General features: G+C 39.1%; 5 protein-coding genes and 1 long non-coding RNA gene across 6 annotated transcripts; 2 read left to right on the forward strand and 4 right to left on the reverse strand.

Moving 5' to 3' along the window:
- Positions 1-556: 556 nt before the first annotated feature.
- LOC111320578 (uncharacterized) lies at positions 557-4787 on the reverse strand. Its single transcript, XM_022923236.2, has 8 exons — positions 4694-4787; positions 4174-4240; positions 3573-3931; positions 3013-3151; positions 2533-2568; positions 2261-2320; positions 1660-1725; positions 557-1478 (listed from the first exon to the last, which is right to left on the reverse strand). The coding sequence occupies exons 1-8, from the start codon at positions 4709-4711 to the stop codon at positions 670-672; spliced, it is 1554 nt and encodes a 517-aa protein (XP_022778971.1). The 5' UTR covers positions 4712-4787; the 3' UTR covers positions 557-669.
- Positions 4788-5671: 884 nt separating this feature from the next.
- On the reverse strand, positions 5672-8173 carry LOC111320580 (serine protease 33). Its single transcript, XM_022923239.2, has 4 exons — positions 7782-8173; positions 7402-7509; positions 6982-7050; positions 5672-6544 (listed from the first exon to the last, which is right to left on the reverse strand). Exons 1-4 carry the CDS (start codon positions 7849-7851, stop codon positions 5751-5753), a joined length of 1041 nt encoding a protein of 346 aa, XP_022778974.1. The 5' UTR covers positions 7852-8173; the 3' UTR covers positions 5672-5750.
- Positions 8174-8313: 140 nt separating this feature from the next.
- Positions 8314-9812, reverse strand: LOC148741872 (trypsin-7-like). Its single transcript, XM_088746905.1, has 2 exons — positions 9681-9812; positions 8314-9248 (listed from the first exon to the last, which is right to left on the reverse strand). The coding sequence occupies exons 1-2, from the start codon at positions 9748-9750 to the stop codon at positions 8464-8466; spliced, it is 855 nt and encodes a 284-aa protein (XP_088603031.1). The 5' UTR covers positions 9751-9812; the 3' UTR covers positions 8314-8463.
- On the forward strand, positions 9239-15706 carry LOC111320594 (plasma kallikrein). Its single transcript, XM_022923253.2, has 8 exons — positions 9239-9811; positions 10231-10380; positions 10911-10995; positions 11942-12300; positions 12575-12713; positions 13257-13325; positions 13785-13841; positions 14055-15706. Exons 3-8 carry the CDS (start codon positions 10944-10946, stop codon positions 14846-14848), a joined length of 1470 nt encoding a protein of 489 aa, XP_022778988.2. The 5' UTR covers positions 9239-9811; positions 10231-10380; positions 10911-10943; the 3' UTR covers positions 14849-15706.
- A 1682-nt stretch (positions 15707-17388) lies between these two features.
- On the forward strand, positions 17389-22594 carry LOC148741873 (trypsin-3-like). The gene is made up of 6 exons (XM_088746909.1): positions 17389-17547; positions 18139-18491; positions 18951-19092; positions 20991-21020; positions 21351-21676; positions 21968-22594. The coding sequence occupies exons 1-6, from the start codon at positions 17493-17495 to the stop codon at positions 22442-22444; spliced, it is 1383 nt and encodes a 460-aa protein (XP_088603035.1). The 5' UTR covers positions 17389-17492; the 3' UTR covers positions 22445-22594.
- Positions 22595-24722: 2128 nt separating this feature from the next.
- Positions 24723-26712, reverse strand: LOC148741874 (uncharacterized). The gene is made up of 3 exons (XR_015993117.1): positions 26619-26712; positions 26145-26263; positions 24723-25837 (listed from the first exon to the last, which is right to left on the reverse strand). It is a non-coding gene; the product is annotated as an uncharacterized LOC148741874 (long non-coding RNA).
- Between the last annotated feature and the right edge of the window lie 58 nt (positions 26713-26770).

The raw sequence follows: 26770 nt of genomic DNA on the forward strand, positions 1-26770 counted from the left end.
GGCTTCACAATGATCTTCGACTCTCGCAGTCAACTTGTATGCTATTCAGTCATGTACCTTGTACCTTAGCTCTCCCTAGGCTTCAGAATGAATTACATTTGCTTCAACATATATTTGGAACTTGGGATGTCTTCCACTTTCTTATCCTCGGAGCATTCCTTATTTTAGCTTAATTTATTGAACTGTATTGCTTTTTTAACATACAGTTTCCACCATTTTCCGAATTTCTGCTCTGAATGCTGCTTCTAGTTTAATTCATCCGCCAAGTGATTTCAAATGTCTTCCAGTGAGAGATCGAGTGGATAATTCTAGAATCGAGTCATACATTTCCCTTGACACTTGCAATATTTTCTATCTACAAAAAGCTATGATTTTGAAACTTAGACTGGGGAAAAAAAGATTTATAACACCATCCCCAACCCTTCTCTATTCAGGACTCTATGTGTAGTGTAAAATATGGTTGTGCAAGGGAATGGCGTAATGGAAAGTGCTTTCGTAGCGAGATGAAGATTTATCAACAGGAGTAATGTCAGTTATAACAAACTAATGGAGCACCTTTTTAAGCTTGCAATTTAAATTTATTCATATCAAGAGAAGGAGTCATCCATATCTTTAACATAAGCCTTCTTCACGTTATAAATTATGTGCGTAATCTTAGACAATGATTTACTACTCATTAGCTTTCATAGTAGCGTCCAACCAGTCCTCCAGCACCTGCACTTTGGAATAGACACCATAGGCGTTAGGTTGAGCACATCCCACTCCCCAGCTGACAACGCCGGTCAGATACCAACGGCCTTCATATAAACAGCTCAACGGTCCACCACTGTCTCCTTGACATGCGTCTATTCCTCCTTTGGGAAAACCTGCACAGATCATGCGCTCTGTAAGCTTCTCGTCATAGGCTTGCTTGCATGTTTCTTTGTCCACCAGCGGTATCTTTGCCATGCGCAGCATTCCTGCTAGATCTCCCCCTTGCTGTGTTCTTCCAAATCCAGTTACGTAACACTTTGATTTGCTATCAAACGTCTCGCTGCCGTCCGGCACACACACGGGTCGAATATAGGTGCTAAAATCTCGAAGTGGTTTCTCCAGTTTCACAAGGGCGATATCGTAATCCAAAGTTTGGGAATCGTACTTTGGATGCATGATGATTCTCTTCGTTTTTACAGAGATTTCTTGCTCTTCTTTACTCGCTTTGTCAAACTCACCCAGCACCACAACCAACACAGTGTTTTTATTTATGTTTAGTAAGTCGTAAACACAGTGAGATGCCGTGACGACCCATTCCTTGTTTATGAGAGATCCTCCGCAGAAGAGTATGTCATTTGCATCACGTTTGAATCCTGCTTGCCACGGCCACGCACCAGGATATGCTACTTCACCTCCAACAATACGGCTGGGTTTTCTGATTCCACAAGTCATGGAGTTCTCGTTTGGTTCAGACTCTGTCTTGGGGGCTGGTGACGAGGGTACGCCTAAATTTAGAAAAGCATTTATGAGCTTAGGTCGAAGTTTATGAAACTCGTATATTGCTGTATTTCGATTTCGTTGCGATCGTAATGTCGATTTTCACACATATTGCCTTCATATTATACACTTGCTCCTTTGGAACTACTTTTGGGCTAACTACGAGAAATCAAACAACAACCAGCTCACCTTGCGTTGGCTTTTCTCCCGATACGCTTTTTCCACTTTCTTGTGGGTTTGACCCTTGTGGAAACTCTTAAAAAAACAATTTTAAGAAAATCAAAGAACCAACTCGATAAATGGACAGGTTTATTACGAACGAACACAATGACCAGCTCCGGGTTGACTTGTTAGCTCAGTTGGTAGAGCACTGCTCCGATATCGCAGAGGTCATGGGTTCAAATCCCGTCCAGGCTAGAATTTTATTTCAGGCATATTTTCAGTACCGCATAAGTAATATTCATTACTGCGAAGATCGTTTCAAAATTCAAAATTATTTAGATAAGGAATGATTTGAACAACTTTAACATCGTCATGATACCATAAGCTTTAACTCAGAAAAATACGTTAAATACATGTACGAGAACTACACACAAACAACATTAGCAACATCAACGAAAATAACGCAAACTTAGTAATAAACGCTATGATCGCTTTTCGATTCATTGATGTCATTCCCATTCAAAACACCTAGATTGCTGTTTTGTTCAGTGAAATTCTTTCTACATACTTTTTTACTTCTCATTAACTCTAGCGCGTCCTTGCCGTAAACTGAAGTGCGTTTACTTACTCTGCACGACTTTGGTGATCTTTATTATGGTTGTTTCTGGCTTCGAATTTGCGTTTTGATCTGTTTCGTGGAAAAAGGAGCAGTTATTAACTACAAACTTTAATAGTTTGCAATTTTTCTGAATTTTTTTTCTTTTTTGCGAATTAATAGAATAAAATGCGAGAAATGGAGTTGCTCTGATAACTGCGAGTGTAAGTCAGAGTAGTAATTTTGGAAAAATACCTTTAGTTCCGGTAGGAGTGCTAAGTTTGCATGGTATTCTATTTATTTACCTGTTGTATCTAAAGAAACGTTTCCAGATTTTTGACCTAAAAGATAAAGCATACAACGCCGTTTCTTTTATCTCTGAAGCTGTTTAGCTTTAGCCATTTTATGGTTAAAATGGAATTGGACCATTAATTATTTACTCATTTATTTGCACTAAATAGCCTTTTGCCATATATTTCCACAAGTATGAAAATACTTTCTCCGTCTTTACGCATATTACAGTCATCTTAACCAAAAAGGAGCTTGGAGAGTTCCATTCAGTTGCTAAACCTGAGATGTAGCTAAGGATTTCCATAAATTTGGAGAATTCTCTCAATATGCCTAGCGTTATGTAAACACGTCAATAAAAAGTATACTATATGATAATTCTCAAAAACTACGCACAACCCTCATACGTCACCAAAGTCTTTATATTCCTTCATCTTTGCACACTCATCGATCAATAAGATGTAATATCTCGATCATTCTAACTTTATTCAGCTCACCTGGAGGATCGACGTTCTGTAGAAAAGAGACAGTTCCACCTGTACTCCCCATGGGACTATACCGTGCAACTACTATCAAGCCATGTTCATTACTACGAGCACTCCCCATCCCTAGTTCTGTTGTAGACTTCCATACAATCTGTGTTTAAGGGTATTACGAACAAGTGAACAGAAAATTCGTTTTTATTTAGACGGGCCGCACAACGTAACAAGTACGTGGCACAAAAAGTGTGATCAAATCTGAGGATAACGCCAATTGCATTAGTTTCACTTTTAGCGGATTATGGTACATTTCGGCAAAGCAAGGGAAAAAGCTTTAGATGACGTCAACCGCGCGTCTGAGCTCTGACAAATCATGTACCATGACCAATCGAATTGCAAGCAGTGTGTTGCAGCATAAAAGTTCCCTAAGCTAAGTTTCTACTAATGTAAACTAAGGACCGAGAGTTAAGGGAAAGAGATGCAAAAAGCTTTCTTTCCCACGAATTATCAGTCGAACTGAATTTCATTCTACCGTACTTTGCCTTTAGCTTGGATGATTAATTTTACTTTTTTACTACCTGATTGAAGTGACGGATAGGTTGACCTGGATCAATCGCAGCACCTTTCTGAAAGTCGTAATTTTTCTCCTCGCTGTACCACTTTTTAACAATGTCTCCGCAGCTTACACAGCCAGACTTTCTAGGTCCTTCACACTTTTCAGTTGTCAAAGTCATCCAAGCAATGTTTTCTCCTTGACCCTTGGTAATAAGATCCTGGTAATCATGTTCCGCACGGTCCTTGTTCGCCAAGTTTTCAGCCCATCTCTGGGCATCCCCGGCTAAAGACTCCGACCAGCAAAGCGCAGAAGCATTGTGGAGTGCTCTCAATTGATTATGCACACGGACACATTCTTTGTCGAATTCATCATACGCGAGCCCTAAAAAGGGATTTGAAATTCAAAGCAATTTACTATCTCTGAAAAAGAAATAATTTGCCAATGATACTTTTAACACATTTAGATTAGCTATAGCCTAAAAATTTCTTCTCTTGATCACCAGGAATCAGTCAATCTATAACATATCGAGTTCACCTCTTAAGTTAAACAGATTGCAATTTTTAAACTCTATTTCAATTGATTTGTTCCTTTAAAGTACGAAGTGATGTGTGCACGATTCTTACCTTTCGCAGTGAGATTGATCACTAGGAGGGCGATGTTAAGGCAACCAAAGCTTGTTAGGCAAATCTCCTAAATGAAAAGAGCGTTGATAAGAAATGTTTAGTTATTAAATGGATTAAACTAAATTCTAATTTCGCTGTAATCAGTACCCCCTAGTTAATATATTATACCTTGTTGCCTCGGCTGCTTCCTTGACGGATTTATTGTTACTTAAAGTTGTTCTTTCTCAAATCTCATGACTAGCTAAAAACTGCAACAGAAACGTTTCTGTACCAAAAACAATTTAACTTGTGTTCGTTCTCAAGACATCTTGCTATTGTTAAATGGAACGATTTCTCATTGCACCACTTTCACAAAGAAGAAAAGAACGACTATTTATGTCGTAAACCTGCTACTGATATCTTCAGGTCCTTTAGATAACTATATTCATAAGTGTACATTTGGCTGTTGCAAAGTAAACCAAATTAACTTCTATAGGTATCACTGACACTAAACTTTCCCGAAGACCCCAAAATAGATCACCTGCAGTAGTAGATGCATAGTTCTTGTGCCTTTCTACCGTACTAGATACTATCTGTTGGCTTGTGTTGTGCGTTTTTGTCCACCCTCTCTTGCTGGTGGCCCTACAGTTTGGGTGTGGCCCGTAAAGTCCTTTCATAAAAGATAGAAAACTCCGCAGTTGTGTCGGCGATTAAGACATTCTAAGAATATTTTCAAAAATATCATATTACTTTTGATTTCCTCTAAGTACCCAGCAACTGCTAAGAGAAGTCAGGATATGTCTCTCAAGAGTAGATATTCAAGAACAACAGCAGAACAACTGAGACAGTTGAAGGTCTTTTGTCTCTTTTAAAGGTTCATCTTCTTCATTGACGGAACTTTTTGTTACTTATGAAATCAAAGCTATCAAACTTCTAGTAAGCCTCACTGTGTACGCAAGATGTGACTCATTGTCCATGTATTTGGTGCATATCATCAAATCTCGAATTATCTTACTCGGTTCTTTTTTTTTTTTAATTTACGTTAAGCTTAAGGGTATGAATGTATTTTTCTCCACTCTCTCTTTCAAGTCTTGTGCCTACCCTTTACTTTATATGTGATGAATTTCTCTCGTAAAAAGAAACATTTTTGCCCTTGGTTTCTCGCAAGAACCACCATTAACACTTCAAGGTTATATTAGTATCTTCATTCACTCTCCGTTTTTCTTCTGATACAAATTATTTTGACTCCAAGCATAAAGAATTGGAAAGTAGTTTCTTTCTGGATATAAGATTTTGGATAATCATTCAAATGACAGTTCAGTGTGGCTGTCATTTTTGTTCAATAGGGTGAACCTAAAGGCTCGGGAAAACAACACATCACTGACTGTTTTTAAAGTCATTTCTCGGGATTCTTCGCCTGGCACCTCAGGGACTGGAATCTCAAGCACACCGAAACTGTAAGGGATGATTGCTTGTTGTTTACTTTGTTCACCTTTGGCTAATGAAGAGGAGCAAAAGATTTATCGAATGATATTCAGTTTTATTCGGTTCTTCCTTCAGGCAAAATAAATTATAAAATTTTCCTTAACTTATTCAAATCAACTCAGGTTGATGTCCTCCATCTCGTTGTTTATGATATTGCGAATCCACGGTAAGAAAGCCTTTACGTTCGAATAGACACCATAAGCACCAGGCCTCGCACAACCAACTCCCCAGCTTACGATTCCTTTTAGAAACCACTTGCCGTGGTTCATGCAAACCAGAGGTCCTCCGCTGTCTCCTTGACACGCATCAATGCCTCCTTTAGTATAGCCTGCACAGAACATTCTGGGTGTGATTTTTTTACTTTTGTACGCTGCTTGACAAGTCTCTTGTTTTACGATTGGTACGTTCGCTTCTTGCAGTTTAGCTGACACTTCTCCTCCCTGCTCAGTGACTCCAAACCCTGTGACGAAACAGTTAGTTCCAGGGCCGAAGTCAACCTTCTCGTCCAGAAGACAGACAGGTCTTACGATCTCCGATAACTTCGCGGGATTTTTAAGCTTAAGTAACGCAACATCGTAATCTAAAGTTTCTGGGTCATATTGACCATGTAGGAAGAGCTTTGTGACGTTTTCATTCACTTCCTCTGGGTCCCTTTTTTCCTGATTGAACTCTCCCAACGCTACCTCAATGTGGGGTATCTTTCCCGGTTGGGAGTATTTGGATATTTCGTACAGACAGTGAGAAGCAGTCAATACCCACTGAGGATCAATCAGCGAGCCACCACAGAATATTTTTTTCATTGCAGATCGCTTCAGTCCAGCCTGCCATGGCCACTGACCTCTCTTAGATTCCATTCCCCCGACGATATAACTCGGTTGAAGTTGCCAAGCAGGAGCAGATGTGTTGCCTGTGTCACAAAAAAACATAAGTTGAAAACAGGGCATGCAGCATTGGTTTTCATTTTTGGTGCTTTTAGTTATGAGTGATCTCTAAAACTCACGTCACCCACTTAGCCGATCAGATGCACAACTTGAACGACTTGGTCAGTCAGCGGTCAGTCAGGTTATTCCGCACATTAGGTATCTCACTTGTTTTACTTGGTGTCACTTTTCTCAACTTCATCTTTTGATATTTTCTTTTGGTCGAAAGGGGCGTTAAGTTATTCCGATTTTGTGTTACCACTATTTGAAAAACGCTCTAGTTTTTTCCTGGCAATTGGTTTTAATTCAACAGTCTTCTTACGTTTTGTAGGGTCGTTTCAGTGCACGTGTAACTGCCATAACGCTCCTCCAGGTAGGAGGAGCGTTATGGCAGAGCTGCGACAGAAAGTATGTTTCAGCTTACCTTGACTGCATGGTGCAGGAACTGGGGGCATCGGTGGCCAAGGGACGTGAGGAGGTGTCCCGTTGCAAGCTCAGAAAGAGGGAGCGAAATGACCAAAATTAAAGAAGTTCAGCACAATTACTACTTAACGCCAAGAGTTATAGTGACTTCATATACTTCTATACCTTTTCTGTGCTTCGCAGTTATGCTATGACGATGATCAGAAAATTCCCTATGATATTGAGACACTTGTTTGATACCCGATTCTCTCATACAATAGCTAACATCCATATAATTTATAGAAGTTGTAGCGACACTTAAAGGCATGAGTTGCAGATTGCTATTAGCGGCCTAAAGTTGAAAATAACGATTGAAAAAAGAAACGATGGAAACAGAAACAATACAATCACACAACTTAAAAGACAAAAAGTTAAACCCTACCTCCAATAATGAAAAGCTTTTCTTGTCTAATGAGGTCAATTGCCTTGTAAGAACATTGCACATGTTGATTTGTAGTGTTGGTTAAAGTTATGTTATTTTCACCAGCACCTTAAAACATGAATCAAAGCATGAGTGTTAAAAGTTTTAAAGAACTGCAAGCTACATCTGCCGTTTTCGTTTAAATGATAGATAACGAAATGGATCGGCAGTTGAAAGCCAGATGAACAAAGAGAACTGATAAACAAATCCGATGAAGTGGTAGACTACCCCCAAAACACGATATTTGCGGTCATACGCTTGACGAGAATGAAATGATTTATTTTTTAGTAGAAGGTTTATCGGAAAGGAATTCAAAATAGATTTTAAAACAGTTGACTTACCTGAGACGGTGTTTAGACAAACACAAAGAGAACAAAAGATCACAAAGGCCAACATCATAGAAGTGAACATTGTCACCCGGAATCTTTCTTACGCTAGTATATTTTCTCACATTTTATCCCACTGGGGGCGTGTTTTTTTTCTCGGTGGAACGACATCATATAGCAGGTCATTTTAGCAAACTTTCAACGTGAAACATGATGGTATACAAATTCAAAAGTACAGGAGAGGTAACCAATTTTTTAAAAGTTGAGACCGAGTGGTATCGATTTTTTACGATTTTGAAGCAGTTTATTGTTGAGCAATAAAATAAAATTCTAAGTAAATGTTCTTGTCACGTCTAGCCCATATAGTGACACTTAATAACGCGAATTTTGCTTTGACATTCCAATGGTAAATTTGGCAAATAAAACGTAGAAAAATTGTCTGATGAAAAAAGACTTAATTGACACAACGAAACAACTACGGTAATCACTCTGATGATCGGTTTTTCGACTTATGTGAACTAATTTTAAAAAGATGAGCAATGGCATGTAAGGTTTCGTGAGAATGTATCTCTGTTAAAATCATGAAAATTTAACTGATGCCATTATTATTTTTCACATGATTACGGCGCGATGCTTATCTTTTTAACACTATGTCAGAACCCATTAACAGTGCGAAAAATTGTCACAAAGATGAGGTTCAGTGTTCAGGTTCGTCTCCTGAAAGATCCGTTATTTTCCGTATCCACTTCATTGCCTTTTTGACATTCGCATAAACTCCATAGCTTCCTGGGACAGCACAACCTCGTCCCCAGCTCACCAGCCCTTTTAAATACCAATTACTACCATCCTTACAGACCAACGGTCCTCCCCCGTCCCCCTGACAAGCATCAGCGCCGCCTTCCTCAAAACCTGCGCAGAACATTCTTGCTGTTATGGTGCGATCCTGATAAGCGTTCTTACATGCATCATCACTTGCAATTGGTACTTGAACGGTTATCAGTTTCGCAAAAGAGTTATTCCCGGGTTTTGGCGCTCCGTACCCGGACACAAAGCAGACCGTCCCTGACTCAAAGTCTAATTCGTCACTTGGCAACTTGACTGGACGGATGTACATCAATGGACCTTGCTCTACAGGATCTGCAAGCCGTAAGAGCGCATAGTCATAGTCCTGAGTGTCAGGGTCGTACTTATTGTGAAGGAACACCTCAGTCACGTTCGTGGCGACTCCGTCTTTGTTCCGAAGGTCTTTTTCACCTATGATTACCTCAATCAGTGAGGTTGGCATGAAGTCCCTCATAGCAAAAACACAGTGTCCAGCAGTAAGAACCCAAGAACTACCAATAAGTACGCCGCAACAAAACAAATTTGGCTCATTTGGTCGTCTAAGTCCTGCTTGCCATGTCCAGCTCTCGGGGATCCCTTGACTCACAGCCTCCATAAGAGCTGACTCCTGCATATACAATAGTTGGTCGATATGACTAACTGAAGAGAAAAATTGCATCCTTCGCACTCAGTACAATGTATGAAGGTTAAAATCCCCTTTTGTCGTTGAGAAAGCGGTGTAAAAGGTGTTTAAGGTAGTCGAGCGGGAGATTTAGACCCAGTAAGAAACTAACGATGGGACTGAGCACGCACAATTGGTCTGAGGCACTCATACGCTATAACGAGTGCAGATGTACGGTTTTACGTCATCTAATTTTTGTCGATTTTATTATAGTTCGTGCTCTTCAAATACGGAAACACTTCAGCATCGTTTAAGCTACGTTGTACACTTGCAGTCAAGTTGTTTTCTAAAGATTTCGATACAATGGCCCATGGATAAATACTATTTTTGTTTCATATGATGATGTCAATTACTTCAACACTAAGATATTTTAGGTAGTAAACAAAATCACTCCCAGCGTGGATAATTACCTGATCTTACTGAAATAATGAATGACAAGAAAAGCAGGACTGCATGATCCATTTTGGGAAGCTGCGACATTTTTTGGGTCACAGAACATTATATCCTTACAACCAACAAAAGTAACAGGTCAGGTGTCAAGGTAACACGCTGTTAGCCGGTTGAAACAACGCCTACAAGCAAATTCACTTTGAGTTTGACCTCATGTTTCTGATAAATAAAAATATATATGTCGCATGCATTTCAGGGAGTTGTTTCTAACCCTAACCCTTGGATAAATTTACTTGTAAACTACTCCACATGTACTTTAATCCATTGGAGAATACGCAGCTGTAACTCTGAATTTATTCCACGAGGAAAGCGATTTTATATGTTTCAATCACAATTTTACATTCACTTGCAAAAATTTGTATCAATTCAATTGCTATAAATTTAACTTTTCAATCATGCCACTTGTTCCGTAAGTACAACACATATAAAGCTTTGTCCCTTAAATGTTCGCGCAAATGTTGTGATAATTGTAAATTTTAAGGTTAAAACGTATTTATTTTTCTCTGGTAGGTCTCAGTCTTTTACAAGCGGGTGGCTATATTTAGTCTACTCAAAGCGCCACCATGGTCATGGTCTAATAAATTCTTAATTATCAAACATGGCGGCCAATTTGTTTTAACCAAGAATTAAATTTGGAACCGAAGAAAAACTATCCTTCAGGTAAATGATATGAGTAAAGTAACTAGTTTTTGAAATAAATTTAGTACGTTCTGTGATTCGGGTAATATTTCGCTAATTTACTCAGCAAATAATGTTACTCCTTCTCAGTAAGAGTAGATCGAAACAGCTAAAATTAGATCTATAATACATATACAGTGTAGGTCTATAGGTCTGTAGGTCAGTTAGTAATCTATATACAGAGTAGGTCTATGGTCTGTAGGTCAGTTAGTAATCTATATACAGTATAGGTCTATAGGTCTGTAGGTCAGTTGGTAATCTATATACAGTGTAGGTCTATAGGTCTGTAGGTCAGTTAGTAATCTATATACAGTGTGGGTATCGTCATACATCTAAAGATTGTTTGTGTAGGGTATTAATTGACATCAAATATTTTTCAATTGCTTCACGGTAATAAGAAAAAAAAAGATGTAGAGCATATCAAACTGATTTATTAAACACCAGTCACCCCAAGAAAGAAACAGAGCTCGCCAAATAACTGAGTTTCGATAAAATAATCTATTTCTCTTTAGAGTTGAAGATGTGAAAAGCGTATAATCCTATTGATGGAGCTCTTTTATTTTCTACTTTTCGTCTCCTGTTCATTGTTCGACAAAGGTAAGCGCAATGATTTCAAAATGTGATTAAGTTAATTAATTTTCGTTGAAACCGCCCCTTGTTCCCCTTGTTTAGATAAGGCTCTAACGCACTGATGTGACCAATTTAACGGCGATTGAACGCAAGCGATAAGCTGGCTTTGGTTTAACCTAAGCAAATCAAAAACTTCGTGTGTAGTATGAACAACTTCGATTTAATTTAACGTGAACTGAGAGTCTCCAACCCTTTTTAATTTAGCTTCCAAACTTCGGTCTTTCCTTTGAACTGCAGATGATTTCAGTTTGAAGAAAACCGAAAATACCAGACGAAAATGTTTAACTATGATTTATTATACAAATGGCGACTAGCAGAAATAGAAATCAAAGAAAACTGATTAAAAGAAAATGAAATATGCAAGTGCAAATCACTGTGGTCAATAACTTTGCTGGCATCATTAACATGAAAGCGTCAGAAACCACTAACACAGTCACGAAATTTAAATATCAAACTGACATAAAACCATGATCATTCTTCAGAATCCCTTTGCTTAAGATCGCTTGTCACCAGTAGTTTTGCTACAAGAGTAGCTGACAAATGTGAATGGCAAAAGCCACTTTCTCGAGAATCGGCTTTCTGTGCTCGAGAAAGAATCGGTCGCACCACGTCCACCGTCAAGTGAATTTATGATCAATTGTGCTGAAATTGACGTCCTTTCCTTGCAAAATTACCACAATGTTTGGGGACCTGTATTTTTTAAGCTCCAATTGTCAAAAGAAAAAAGCTTGAATGTTATCTGCCTGTACTGTCGTTAACTTTTCGGTGGCACGTTTTGTTAGAGCTCAGGTTTTTTTTATACATGATCAGTCTTGTCGAATTGACTAGTAGATACCTCTCTTAAACATTTCGCTGAGTGATATGTTCCAATGGTTTCGACAACGAGAGTCGAGTGCTACCATTTATGTCCCAGGTCTTCCTTATGACTTGTTCGACCGCGACTGTGTAACTGAACACAACAAGCTGAGAAAGCTTCATGGTTCCCAGCCCCTCTCGTGGTCTGAGTCTCTTGCTGTGGATGCACAGAAGTGGGCGGAGTATCTTGCAATAAATGACAAGATCGAACACGATGGCGACACTTTGGTAGAGAAAGACGAGGGTGAGAACATAGCCTGGTTTGTGCCACCTCAACCGAAATGCCAAGGATCCTTGAAACCTAATTGTTTCACGTGTAGCGAGGTAGTGCAGAACTGGTACGACGAGTCAGGGAACTATAATTACCAAATGGGAATCGCAAAGAAGCCTGATTTGCCGATCAAACACTTTGCACAGGTTAGAGAGATTTCTTCGTGTAAATATATACCCCTACTTAACTGTGTTTAACTTTATGCCTTGAACTTGTTTAAAGCAATACCGCTGGGCGGAGTTGTGTAATCCAAATATAACCGTCATAGTCGGGCGAGTACGCTTCTATACGATATGGCCCTCGAATTGGTAGATTACTAGACAGGAACTGCACAAGCAAGAGTACAGGAAAATACAGAGTAAGTAAAATATATAGGACATTTGATTAAAAGTTAAAGCATAAGACATTCTTCCTTTACAGGTTGTGTGGAATGCCTCAATGGAGATAGGAGTTGGAAGTGCAATCTCTAAAACTTATGGTTTTATATCAGTGGCTCGATATTCTCCCAAGGGTGGAGAGGGTGGACCGCAAGCCTTCATCAAAAATGTTTTTCCTAAAGGTATTGATCATTATCATAGGCAACTATTTTGAGCAACACCCAAGTGGCTTTTTAGCTCTGTTGCGAAATCAGCTCTACAAGAAACGAAAGTATGGAAAATATAACACCAGCGTGATAAACAACAATGAGAAGTGGCAGCTGTGCAAGTTGAAAAAATTTGCCCCCTTCGCATCTAATATCTGGCTTGCCCCGATAATTTTGATGTTCTTCCATTCCGTTTTTGTCCTATCTTTTGTGCGTGATTTAGAAGAGGTATCAATTCCTTTCAGTACACTCTTGAGCATTTCTGCCAAACATACATTCGAAAATTTAACGAAACGAGCACTTCAGTCTACAAAGATTTTTCATCAATAACTTTAGCACCTTCCACTAGAATCAGCAGGCAACAGCACCACCAGGAACTCGTTATCATTATAAACTATTACTACCCTTTCAAAAATTTGAGTTAAACTTTTCTTTACACATAATAAGTCTGGCTATTTCATAGTGGTCCTTCGGATTACAACGGCTGAAACAAGTTTTGTCTAATGATTTTAAAAACAGGCGCAGCACCCTTTTTAAGAGAAAGCGATTTGACATCTCCATCTTCAACGCCAAAGCCGACCATGTCAGGTACGTTTTCTGACATACTGCGGACTTCTATTCTTAAGTATTATGCAACGAGCTGAAGCATTTATCAACCCTGACTGTCACATGTCTTGTAATTTGCATCGTAGTGTTAATGGTTAACTGGTACCGGAAACGAGAGTGAGAATAAGAGAATTATGAAATACAATCGTGTAACTATCAAAGTCAACCATTCAAACACTGAAATTGTCAATAATTTTCATCCTTCCCTGGTTTCAGAAGAGTGTATCGACCTCCATCTTTAACTCAAGAACAGATATCAAGACCCCTGTAACATTTTTTTGCAGAGGAGACCAATCTTCCTTCTTGGTGTCGATCTCTATAATTTTGTTGTTGCCGGGCGCGTGATGAAAGAGTGTTTATTAAAAAGAGTGCCCAAAAGATTTATGATTTTCTTGGCATGACTCCATGCTTATTGTACCTTTGTTTTTCCTATTTCTTGAGGGGGTACAGGAAACACAGCCTTCCAAAATGAAAGCTCGCCTCTTGATAGCGATCAAGGTACGATACACAGTTTAACATGCGTATAACCAGCCTTACAAAGATTGTATGAATAAGCCATAAAGTTTTTGACAGGTAATTTTTGTTAGTAGAGTTAATTAACGTAAAAAGATACACACAAATACATGTATTACAAGATGGCCGATTCTGTGATACTAATTTATGTTGAAATATAAAAAAGAATTTTCATTCACTTTACTCAAACGCTTTCAGAATTGACAAATCAGGAGTTAGAACAAAAACCTATGGAAGATATTACCTGTGGAATTGTCAAAAGGAGAGGGCCAACAGGTAATGAAGCTATTAAGCCAGGAGAATTCCCTTGGCAAGTGGGCTTCAGATATCAGAACCAACTGGGCAAGTCAAACCTGTTTTGTCGCGGATCCTTATTGGATAGAGAGTGGATTTTGACAGCTGCGCATTGCTTTGTAGTTCGTGTAAATCCAAAGTTTAAGTTGAAAGTCCTCCTTGGTGAATTTGATGCTCAGAACGAAGATGGTCGAGAGGTCGTTGCGGAGGCTTCCAAAGTGATTAGACATCCTCTGCATAGAAAGAACACTAAAGATTATAACATTGCGCTCGTCAAGTTAAAAACGCCTCTTAAAGACTTTAATGACTATATGAGGCCGATTTGTTTACCGGATCAAACAGTGTCGTTTTCAGGTGGCGAAATTTGTACTGTGACTGGTTCAGGACTAGATTACTCTTTGGAAAATGCTGAAAATACGCTTCGAGCAGTCGATGTTCCCATTCTAACTCCTGAAGAATGTCGAACGAGCGTCCGTTGGTTAACAGACAGAATGTTATGTTCAGGATACACGGAAAGGGTTCTGGACACATGTAAAGGCGATAGTGGTGGACCTCTCGCATGCTACAATAAGGGAAAGTTTTACTTGGGGGGAATTGTCAGTCACGGTAAAAGATGTTCCAGGGCTCGCTCGCCAAACATTTATACAAATGTGAAATATCTCAAGCCCTGGATTATTCACATAACGAAAACATATTAGGGTTTGAATTTTTATATAACATACTTACAACTCAACGAATATGTGAAATTCATATATCTGAATTGCGGTTATAGAAACGTATTTGTGTACGATCCTCGCAGTAAAGAGCACTATTTAAGTAATAGTGAAAATCAGACCTGAAAAAAGTCAGGCCGGTACGGGATTCGAACCACTGACCTCAGCACTGACTAGACCTACAGCACTAACCTACAGCACTGACTATTTTCAACGACTGACTCTGGAAAGCTGGTTTACTAACTTAGAACAGACTCCCCTAAACAGATGTCAACAACTACCCGCTCCATACAAACGATTCATTCACGACATAAACATCACAAACGACCGAAAAAGAACGACCAAACTTTACCGACGGATCGAAACAGACCAATCACGACCGACTTACGTCACTTGAGTCTTACAGCCAATAACATCACGGCAAAACCAACCGATCATTTCACACGAACTGGAATAAGAACATTCTACTGACAACAATCATTCACTTGACTCTGATGATGACTTCCGCACAGGTTGTCGAAACGTCAGTCACTACCACCGACAACAGTCCTTCTCAGGACTACACTCACCCGGACGATCAGACTACACCTTCACATGTTACCCCCGGGTTCAAACCATTTACTGCATTAAATAAATAATGAAAACTAAACAAATTTGCTGACATTATTTCAAATACTTGAAACATCTTAATTGCAAACATTTTGAGGCGGTTTTTTTAATAAGAATTTATCGTATTTGGTTACCTGAAGCTCCTTCTTGCTCACACAGTCCTGCTTTCGATATTTGTGAAAATTAAAAGAGTTAAAGAGGAAAAATCAATAAAGAAAGTGATCTGCCTAATAACGCAAAGGATATCTTTTATACAACAATGGTGCACTAAGAACAAGTTATCATAAGGGCCAAAATGTTTTCTTATTCAGCGCTCCGGCTCGCCCTTGAGCTGTAATGGAATGCTCATCAGCTGAATGCTCAAGATGCACGTAGCAGAAATTTAACATGCGAAAACTTTCTTTAGTTCGTTATTCCGACGACGGAGTCTAAACTTTTCTGGAAACTATTTCAAACAACTAAAGCTTTTTTTTCGTTTTTTTTTTTGCTCTTGATTAATTTTTCTATAATGGTTGGGGTCTTGAGAAGGAATGGAAGGAGAAAAAAGGAATAGATGTTCTGTGGATGCCTCCCTCCATGTTATCGCGTTGCTTGTCCAAACAAATTTGTTAACATTATTTTAAACAATTAAGACACCTTCATTTTGAACTGCGCAAGGTTTAAAAAGAGAAGACTAGTTCCTTAATGAACTCTACGAGAGTGGTCATCGCTGGGAAAGAACTTGAGCCGATGAAAATTTTCAGGTGTATATTAATTGGGTTGAGGAAGCGGTTTTTTTTTCTCATAAGAATTTATCATATTTCGATGTCTGTGAAAATTAAAAGAATTAAAGAGGAAAAATCAGTAAAGGAAGTGATCCGCATAATAACGTAAAGGATATCTTTATACAACAGTGGCGGAGTGAGAACAAGTAATCATAAGGGCCACAATATTTTCTTGTCCAGACCTCGTCCTTGATCTGTGACGGAATGCTCCTTAGCTCAATGCTCAAGATGCATGAAGCAGAAATTATACAGGCCCATACTTTCTTTATTTCCTTATTCCGACGACGGAGTCTAAACTTTTTTTTCATGGATTGAAAAGCTTTCTTTCTCTTGGTTCATTTTCCTATCGTGGGTGTGGTCATGTGACAGAATAGGATAAGAAGGAATAAATGGATGCTTGTGGATGCCTCCCTTCATGGTACCACGTTGCTTGTCCTTTGCAAGAGGAATTAAGTAATTGCTTTGTGTTTGTAGAAATTTTCCAAAGTGCTGTTTCTTAGGTTGAATGCTCAATCTAAGGACAATTTAAGAGTGTGAGGTTGAAAAAAGGGAAAACGAAAGATATCCTCACTGCTTTTTACTATGGCTCCAAAATGCTCATGTGATTTTTTAGTTTAAAACCTCATAACTCGTGAATTCCTGAGAGAAGAATATATTTATCAACATTGTGTAACAAGTGATGCGTTCTTCAGAGTAACTAAGATCGTAAGGATTGTGTAAACCTAACATTAAAACTTTTTTTTATTTCTGGATCATAATAACGAGAGATATCGTTTCCTAAATACGCCACGTCGCGAAATTTGAGTTTTTTAGAACGATCAAAATTTCCTCCAAAATTTCCTCAAATTTTCCTCCTCCTTTTGTTAGGGGAAAGATTTGTCCTTGGATTGAAAAGGACAAACTTGAGTTTTTAAGAAGCTTCAACCGTATTACTAAAGTTCCCTTAACTTTTGCACAGCCCGCGTTCCTTTAGATAGGAGGAGAAATAAACACATGGTTTTCAATTTTCATGAAGCCGGAAAATGTCCTGAGTTCACCTGCAACTTCATTATTGAAGATATGGGAGTGTCCTTTCTTGAGGAGCGTGCAGTTTTACCTTGTAATACCAGTTGTTCTTTCACACTAAGACCTCGCCAAATCAGGTAATGATTGCCGGTTGTTTCCTATAAATGCAACTTCAAGCCTGAGAAGATCACAAAATCAACTAGAAGGTTGGAAGGAAAAGAGGAGAACTGAAAAGGTGTTCGACATTCGACATGCACCTACTTCATTTATTTGCATTTATATTCTGTGCCTCTCTTCTTTGTGCAGGTAAGTTACTTGGATCTAAAAGCTGTTTTAGATATATTAAATATTACAAATTTTCTATTGCATTCGAATTATATCTTACAGAAGCGCAAAAGGGCAAAAGTCATATCCTGACATTTCAGAATTTTATTTTATTTTTGGAATTGCACTTGTGTCGTTCAAACCTCAATTAATTTACAATTCTCTGCCAATGTCCTAAAGTTTGGGACTGGCTTCCTGTAGAACTCACTCGTCCTTCAAGTCTTCTTAGCTTTAAGGTGAAGATGCGAGAGTATTAACCAATTTTAAAGAAACTACTGATTTGGCCAAGCCGCACATTCACAACACTTGTTTGTTTTGTAATATTTTTTTCGGTCGGGTGACAGTATTGTTACATAAATACTGATTTGAAACGGATAAGAAATGAAATTTGAAGTGCGAAAGTGCTTCCAGGGTTTTCAAATTGAAACGCTTTCGTCCGCGATTGGAAAACAAGATGCTTTGATTTAATTATTTAGATGTTGGAAAATTTTACAACAACAAAATTACCTGTGGTTTTTGTATCATCTTAAGATTACTGCATCAGCAGCCAATTTTTCTTTTTTTTTTTTTAAGGGGTCAGCAGTTATGATGACTTTGGCAAAACTTGTGTTTTGTCTCACAATGGTCTCAGAAAACTTCACGGGGCGCAGCCTGTCGCTTGGTCAGAAGAGTTAGCCGAGGAAGCCACGAAATGGTGCGAAAAACTCGCCATGCAGGACGAACTAGAAAACGACAACAGAACAATGGACTCAAAAAACCGGGGAGAAAATATTGCTGCGACGTCTGACACTAGTTCTAAAAGTGGAGGTCCAAGTCCTGAACTGTGTGCTAGGGCTGTCGATGAGTGGTACTCGGAAATAGTAAACTACAATTATGAGACAGGATTGCCTAAATCCCCGGGACTGCCTATCAAGCATTTTGCTCAGGTAATCGCCAATAATTTCCTATCTGTATGCACCACAGTATGTCGTCCAAAGTGAATACTCTTGTCTCTTGGTATCAGTTCAGCTCTCATAAAATGTCTTCAATTTATCAGTATGAATGTGATCATGTCAACGGCTCCTAAAAGCTCATTGCTACATTCACCTTACAAGTTGGGGAGCCCCTGATCCTGTGTTAGGAGTCACCGTAGACAGTATTGTGAGCATTTTTATGCTTTAAAAAAAATTATAAGATGGATTTGTTCGACATGTGTTCTTAAAGCGGAAGTTGTGATAGGTGGCAGATTTTTAAATGTATTCAGTATATTTTTAAGGCAAACGAAGCTCCTTTTTCATGTAATATTCATATGTATAAATCCAATCCGTGTTTTTAAAAGACTCCAATGGGATTCGCGTGTTAGCAATATTTTTTTCATTTTATATTCATTACTTCATTGACTAAAGATTGTCTGGAACAGTACATTTGAAATTGGTGCTGGAACTGCTCGATCCTCAGCTCATGGTGACATTGTCTGCGTTCGCTACAGTCCGCGAGGAGCTGAAGGAGACCCTGATACGTTTAAAGCAAATGTCTTTCCTGCAGAGGGTAGGTTGAAATACTGTAATTAACACCAGTAGTTATTGAAACGATGGCTGGAGGTTTATTTGTTACTTCAACAAATAATATCGTGAGTCACGAAAGCTTAAATGTTCCATGTGGCTGCCACGAAAGCTGCAATAGCCAGAGACGTTCCGGCAAAAAAAAAATTGCTTCACAGGTTTAGGAAACCCTTTATTCAAACCATTATGGAATAGATCAAACTTTTACATAATAGGACAAATTAAGGGAAAAAAAAGAGAGATTATTATCTTCTCATGTGTAATAATAGTAATAATAGTAATGATAAATGATACTAATAATTCTCTACTACTACTACTACTACTACTACTACTACTACTACTAATAATAATAATAATAATACTAAAAATATTTTAATATTAAAATAACCTGTTCAAGAACGAGGATCCAACCATAGAGCTGATGCGCCAGTTTCAAGAGCGCTCAGTAAAAAATAGGACATAGTTCTAATGTCAAGGAGGCTTTCAAGTATGGGAAAGAGCTTGGAATATCGCTAAATTTGGTGCACCCTAACCCTCCATGCTGCACTGAGAATGGAGATGAGATCCCAGGTACAAAGATCAATTAAGAGCAGTTGAAGTGAGCTCAGCAAGAAAAGCTGAAGGAGGACGTGTGAAGTCAGATTTGGCAAAAGAAGCTGATCGCCTCGAGATGAAGTGATTGAGCTGAGTAACGGATGTTTTGACTGGCTTAGTAAGTGAAAGTCCTGTCCAACATGTGATTGCCGCAGCAGATGCTCAGTACACGAATCTATCAGAGTAAAAAGGCAAGAACTGCTACGGCGCGTGACGTGCAACGCAGACTCTGCGGCAAAGCGCAGGAGTCGGTAGCACATATTCTGACTAGCTGCTCTGCGCCTGCGCAGAGCAAATATCTCCACAGGCATGAAGATTCTGTTCTTTGAGATGCTCCATGATGTAGAACTCGTAGACACTGTACCACCTTGGTGCTCCCCGATCGAGCCAAAACTTCTCCACGAAAGTGCAGATGCAGAAGCCTTTTGGGGTGTTCCGCTGTACGCAGACCACGTGGTAGTGAGAGCCAACCGGATAGACGCTAGGGTTGTGAACCACTAGCAGAAGATTGTCACCATCCTAGGGATGAGTTGTCCATGGGTAGACAGCAGAGCTGCGAAAAATTAGGATAAGACAAAGAAGTATGCCCCTTTTCGGCTGGAACTAAAACAACATAGGATACCGCATAGACCAGCACAACATCACCCTAAATGTACTGGGAAGATACTCCAAAGGACTCGAGAGAACTGTTAGGTTTTAGTGGGAAGAAAGAGTAAAGAAGTCTTGGTGAAGACGCAGAAGTCGGTATTAGCTTCAAGTTTACACAATGCCTCTCCAAAATAATGACATAAGATAAGACACTTGTAGAGCATTTTCTAAGTATTTTAATATGATATCTCAGATAAGTAGATTTGAAAGGTTTTTTCGAAGCTCTACTTAGAAGATATTTCAATGTATCAGTTTCTATAATTAGTTTTTTTATTTCGATTTTCTTATTTCCCGTTGGCGTTTAGGTTACACAAGAGCGCCCTACTGTGCCTTCGCTATCGTTTAGTACATATAAGTTTACACTGCTAAATAATAACGATAATAATAATGATAATAATCATTATAATAATAATAATAATGGGATGTAGCAGTGGAAAGTCCACGAGATGGCTCTTCTTGTCCACTGTTTATATTCCCTTGAAAGAAAAAAACCATCCCATGAGGACTATCGCATATTCGCATATTCTTTGGCGTGACAGCAAATCGACAAGCTAAAAAGGTGTATCAAATATTCTTTTAAAAACAAAGGAAGCTTGAGAGACATGTGCATTTGACATTTTGAATTATCTGTTTCAATCCTAGGTGCTCCTCCAAGCAACCTCCCAGAAGAAGGTAAGCGGCAATTTTTTTTTAGCATCAGATGAGGTTTAGAGAGGGATGTCCTCAATTTATGTGGAACTGTAATATCAAATAGTTGCCTTATCCGAGAGAGTGATGACTTTTTGACCCTTTAAAGACCAAATGACCACCGATCAATAAATTGCATAATTCAGAATTTACAATTTACTTAAATCCCTTAACGTAGGTGAAACGGTCTCGTATAAGGCAACTCAGTTGCCTTATCCGAGAAAATGATGACTTTTTGGCCTTTTAAAGACCACATGACAACCGATCAATAAATTGCATAATTCAAAATTTACAATTCACATATATCCCTCACAGGGACCAAATCTTTTGGTGTTCAACAAACTGGACAGACGGGAAAGTATAGTGGGAGTATTACCTGCGGTGTCGGTAAGAGGTCTCGTATCGTCGGTGGGGAGCAAGCGAGGCCCTCTGAGCTTCCCTGGCAGGTTGGCTTTAGATATGACGGTCGTTACAGCAGAACGAACATTTTCTGCGGTGGAACTCTCATCGATGAGAATTGGGTGGTGACAGCTGCCCACTGCTTTGAAAATCCAAGCTATGATATGACGCTTAAGGTCATCCTTGCAGAATTTGATACAAAAAACGAAGATGGAAATGAAGTGATAATCCCCGCAAAGAAGGTAGTGAGAACTTTGGCATTATTAACTTGATATTTATACGAGGATGATAGCATTGATGATGTAAGTGCTGGGACATTATCTTCGAGGTCGAAAAATTTGGGTTCGCTCGTAAAGTTGAATATTTTTATAGAAACTGCACGGTATAAATTTAAATTTAATAAAGTAAACGCCTAATAAATTTCTAGGTCGTGAAAAATGCTATCATCAGACTATCTGGGAAATAGTAGGGGATGCCGATAAAATACAGTTAAAAAATGATTATCAAGAGGTGTCCATAATTTATCTTTTCAGGTCATCAATCATTCTAGATACAACAAACGGACAAAGGATAACGACATAACTCTGGTAGAGTTGAGCTCAAAAGCACCATTCAGCGACAACATAAAGCCAATCTGTATGCCTACAAGTCGCACCGATTTTCCAACTGGAACCATGTGCACCGTGAGTGGCTTTGGCACAATTCGGTCCAACGGACCACAATCCAGGTATCTGTTGAAAGCAAATGTCCCACTTGTCGACCACCAAGAGTGCAAACGAAGCTACCGGTCACTTACGGAAAACATGGTCTGCGCTGGATACAAAGAGGGGAGAATCGACTCCTGTCAGGGGGATAGCGGAGGCCCTTTAGTGTGCCCCCAAAATGGAAAATATTACCTGACAGGGGTTGTAAGCTTTGGCATCGGATGCGCCAGACCAGGGTATCCAGGCGTGTACACAAAATTTAAAAACTACCTAGACTGGATCGAAACAACAAAGAATAGCAATTAAACAGACTGGATACCTAATGCTATGAGACACAATTTGAAATAAATTTATGATCGCTTTAACTAAAAAAAAAAACGCCTTCAGTTTAAGATCATGAACATGTAATCAGGTGAAGTTTCGTTAAACGTACATAAATTAAACTATGCAAAAGCCTTTAGGCCCTTTCTCCCATATGAATTATATGCACAACCCAGATATGCTGCCTTGCCTGAGCTATGTTTACTGGGCAAAATTATAACCAATCAACAATTGGAGTAAATGGCTATGGGCAAAATCCCATAGCAGCATTTATTTAAAAATACTGTTCAATCAAATCCTTGATAAAAAGTTTGGCCCAGTAAAGGTGAGGGCACTGAAAACGCCAAAAATACAATCTAATGATCTGAAAAATGGGAGTGGCTGGGAGAAGGGTAGGAGGAGGGATGAAAAAACACGTCTTTAACCACCGTCAAGATGAAACGAAGTAAGGCTCACATGGGAGCCTGGTCACTTGGCAAGCACAAGTATCCTAAAGGGTATTGGTTATAATCCAAATAAATACCACCCCAAGTCCCAGGCCCCCCAAAGAAATAAAAAGTACACAATGGGAAGAAGAAGCATAAAAATGCTATTTGTAAGCAAATATTTCCTTTGATATCATGGAAGTTGACAGTCATTTTGGACTACTTCTCTGAGATTACAGATGTTTTAAAACATCATAATACATCGTCTTTCAACCTTTGAACCTCTAGGAGTGATTTGCACCTAATTTCTCTTTTCAGTATCACCTCTTAATCAAACATTAAGATCACAACAATTAAGGAATTAATCCCCAACGAAGACACTCTTGATTCTTAAACGCATTCACTTGTCAGTCCATGCCAAACATATAAAGAGACTATGCATACTGATGTATGATGTAAAGAGTTAAGTCCTCTTGGTAGCTTGATAATGCAATCCTACTGGCCCCTCCAGAATTCCCCGTTTGCCTCGCAAGCCTTTGAACATTTGAAAAATTACTATAATTATTTAGTAGCTGTTCACCTTGTTTGATAGTTCTGAAGTTAATTTTTTTTCTTCACACCTTAGTTGTTAAACATTTACCAAACTTCTTCGCCATTTTGATCTAAAGTTCAAACGGCTTAAAAGATAATGATAAAAAACCTAAAGTAGGGCTGGTTGGCTTGTACTATTTAGTGATTCTACTCCTTGTTCGCCACAAATCGTGATCAGGTCACTAAGTCCAGTTAGAGGTCACTGTGTCCAGCGTTGATTTGCATGTTTACTCGTAGGTCTTTGATGGAGAGCATATCAAATTAGTTTGATAAACATCAGTCACTCCAAGAAAGAGACAGAGCTCGCCAAATAACTGAATTTCGCTAAACCAATCTCTTTCTCTCTATAATCTCTTTCTCTCTATAATGACCAACCAGGCACTTTTAAATGCGCTCGTGCACGATGCAAAATGTCTGCTTTCATTCACAACACTGATAAAATATCGGGACCTAAACGATCCATTATGATCACCGATCACTTTACGTGCACCTCCGCCAATGTAATCTATTGCATAACTTGCACTTATTGCAATAAGATACACGAAACAGGCCGAAGACTAGGTGACCGATTCCGAGAACACCTTCGAGACGTGGAAAGGAATAACAAGGATACATCGAAACCAGTCGCTAGACATTTTAATTTACCTAATCATTCTAAGCAACATATGGCAATCTGCGGTCTTTCCTTACACTTAGGTAGCACGGAAAGCCGTAAAACTCTTGAACAAAAGCTCATCTTTCAAACCGGCAGTCTAAATCCCACAGGGATCAACGAACGCTTTTCATTCCACTAGTTTATTCGTGTTTTTCTCGTTGCCATGTTCCCACCAATAATGTAGCTCCATTTTCTGCCATTAACAACCCACAATTCCTCTATTCGCTCCGACGAAGGGTTACCGCTCGAAACGTCAGCTTTTGTAATCGTTACGGTGGCCAATTTACCATTTCAACTTTGTTGATATATCGAAATTCGTTCTCTCTATAGTTGAAGATGTGAAAAGCGCCGTATAATCCTATCGATGGAAGTCTGTTGTATTCTACTTTTCGTCTCCTGTTCATTGTTCAACACAAGTATGAACAATGATTTCAAAATGTGATCGAGTTTATGAATTTTCGTTGAAAGCGCCCCTTGCCTATAATAGACTCTAACGCACTGTTGTGACCGATTTAACGGCGATTGATCGCAAGCACTAAGCTGGCTTTGGTTTAACCCAACCAAATCAAAGACTTCGTGTGCGGCATGAACAACTTCGATTTCATTTTACGTGAACTGAGAGTCTCCAACCTTTTTTTAGCTTCCAAACTACAATCTTTGCTTTAAATTATTGACGATTTCAGTTTGAAGAAAACCGAAAATTCTCGAGGCAAAATGTTTAGCCATTATTTATTGTACAAATGGCGACTTACAGATATCGAGATTAAACAAAACAAATTGAAAGAAAATGAAAATGCAAGTTCAAATCACTGTGGTCAATAGCTTTGCTAGCGTCATTAACATGAAAGCGTCAGAGAGCAGTAAAACAGTTACGAAATTTAAATATCAAACTGACATAAAACCGTGATCATTCGCTAGAATCCCTTTGCTGAAGATCACTTATCAACAGTAGTTTTGCTATAAGAGTAGCTGACAAATGTGGATGTCAAACGCCACTTTCTCGAGAATCGGCTTTCTGTGCTTGAGGAAGAATCGGTTGCACTATGTCCATCGTCAAGCGAATTTATGATCAATTGTGGGGACCTGTATGTTTAAAGCTCCAATTGTTAAGCCTTTTCCATCAAGCCACGTATACATCAATTGAATTTGCACCACTACGGTTGTTAATTGTTTCTTGTTGAAATTAAGAGACAACATTATGTGACTGTGTACATTGCAAGGGTGTTTGATGTGACACCTATTGCAGCCTAAAACACCCACAATGATTCCCGATTTCTATTGCAGTGAACCGTTTATATAATAACAAATCCCAAAAATCCAGTATTCTGCTCCAAGAGTAACACTGAAAACGTGTCTATCTTTTAAGATCAAAACTGGCTCAAGAAATCAAAATTTTGCATTCAAAACACACCTCAGGGCCAGATCTTGCTGTTTGGCTGGAAAATGCATTCTCAATTTATCCACTAGCCCTTGTTCCTCCGTTTGACGAAAGCTAGTGTAGCAAACACAACCTTTTCCTCGTTTATGACCGAGAAGAATTCTGGGAAATTCCACCACAACTCGAGAAAGGAATACCTCACATTTCCATTTTGACAAATTATTCGCAGTGTCGGGCCACCCAGTCCTACCAGCAAAGTATCACATCCATCGAGACTTTTGCCACTCAAAACTGGCCCAAAAAGCCTTGGTAGGTCCTAGTAGCCATCCCTGCAGGTGCAAAAAGCAGGTCACAGGTCACAGGTTACAGGTTACAGGTTACAATTGACAGGTCACAATTAAAGAGTTATACAACGGATAGAGTAAAGGCGTTGCATTTATAGTGTTCCATCGCATGATATTCAATATCGCAGGAACAACTAAACACAACCACAACTAGTCCCTCATCGGCAGGTTATGATTTAATTACAGTCGATACTCAGTAAAGAAGGATGTTAGGATGATGGGTCAGGAAATATATGGCTATACAACCAGCTGAAAAGACCAAAAAAAGCGAGAAAAAACGTCAATTTCTTACCTCAAAATCCTCTCCTTCCTCCGCCATGATTCTCACGCGCACGAGGGAATTCCCTGTTCCAGGCTTCTCTCACAGACTCGTTCCAAGCCCTTATAGCTCCAAGAAAATTTTATTTCTGTCTGCACATTAAAAAGAAGTCTTCAAGCTTATAAACAGAGGAAACAACACTAGTACACCCAACAGACTGTTGAACTAGTGACATTTTATTGTTCTATTCTTACACGAAAACCGAACGCATGTATATTATACGTTCATTTCTGACGACCGGATATGGAACACTATAATGCAACGCCTTTACTCTATCAGGTGTATAACTCCGTTTAATTGTGACCTGTTAATTGTGACCTGTGACCTGCTTTTTGTACCTGCCGGTAGCCATCCACAGATGGGCCAGAGAGACGAATTCACTTGTGAACTCGCCAAACTTGCATGGAAGCATTTTGGTGCTCCAGTCTACATGAAACCACCTCTCACCTCTGTTTTTCTTTCAGAGGCTTGCCTCTACCCACATTCCAGCTTAATGATGCTGTCCTTAAGGCTCCTGTAGAGGGAAAATTGCTCGAAAAACACTTATAAACGATTTGAACGCATCCAAACACGAGCGGTTGATCTAGCTCACGTGACCC

The sequence above is a fragment of the Stylophora pistillata genome, chromosome 1, assembly GCF_964205215.1.
Source record: "Stylophora pistillata chromosome 1, jaStyPist1.2, whole genome shotgun sequence".
Lineage (NCBI taxonomy): Eukaryota > Metazoa > Cnidaria > Anthozoa > Scleractinia > Pocilloporidae > Stylophora > Stylophora pistillata.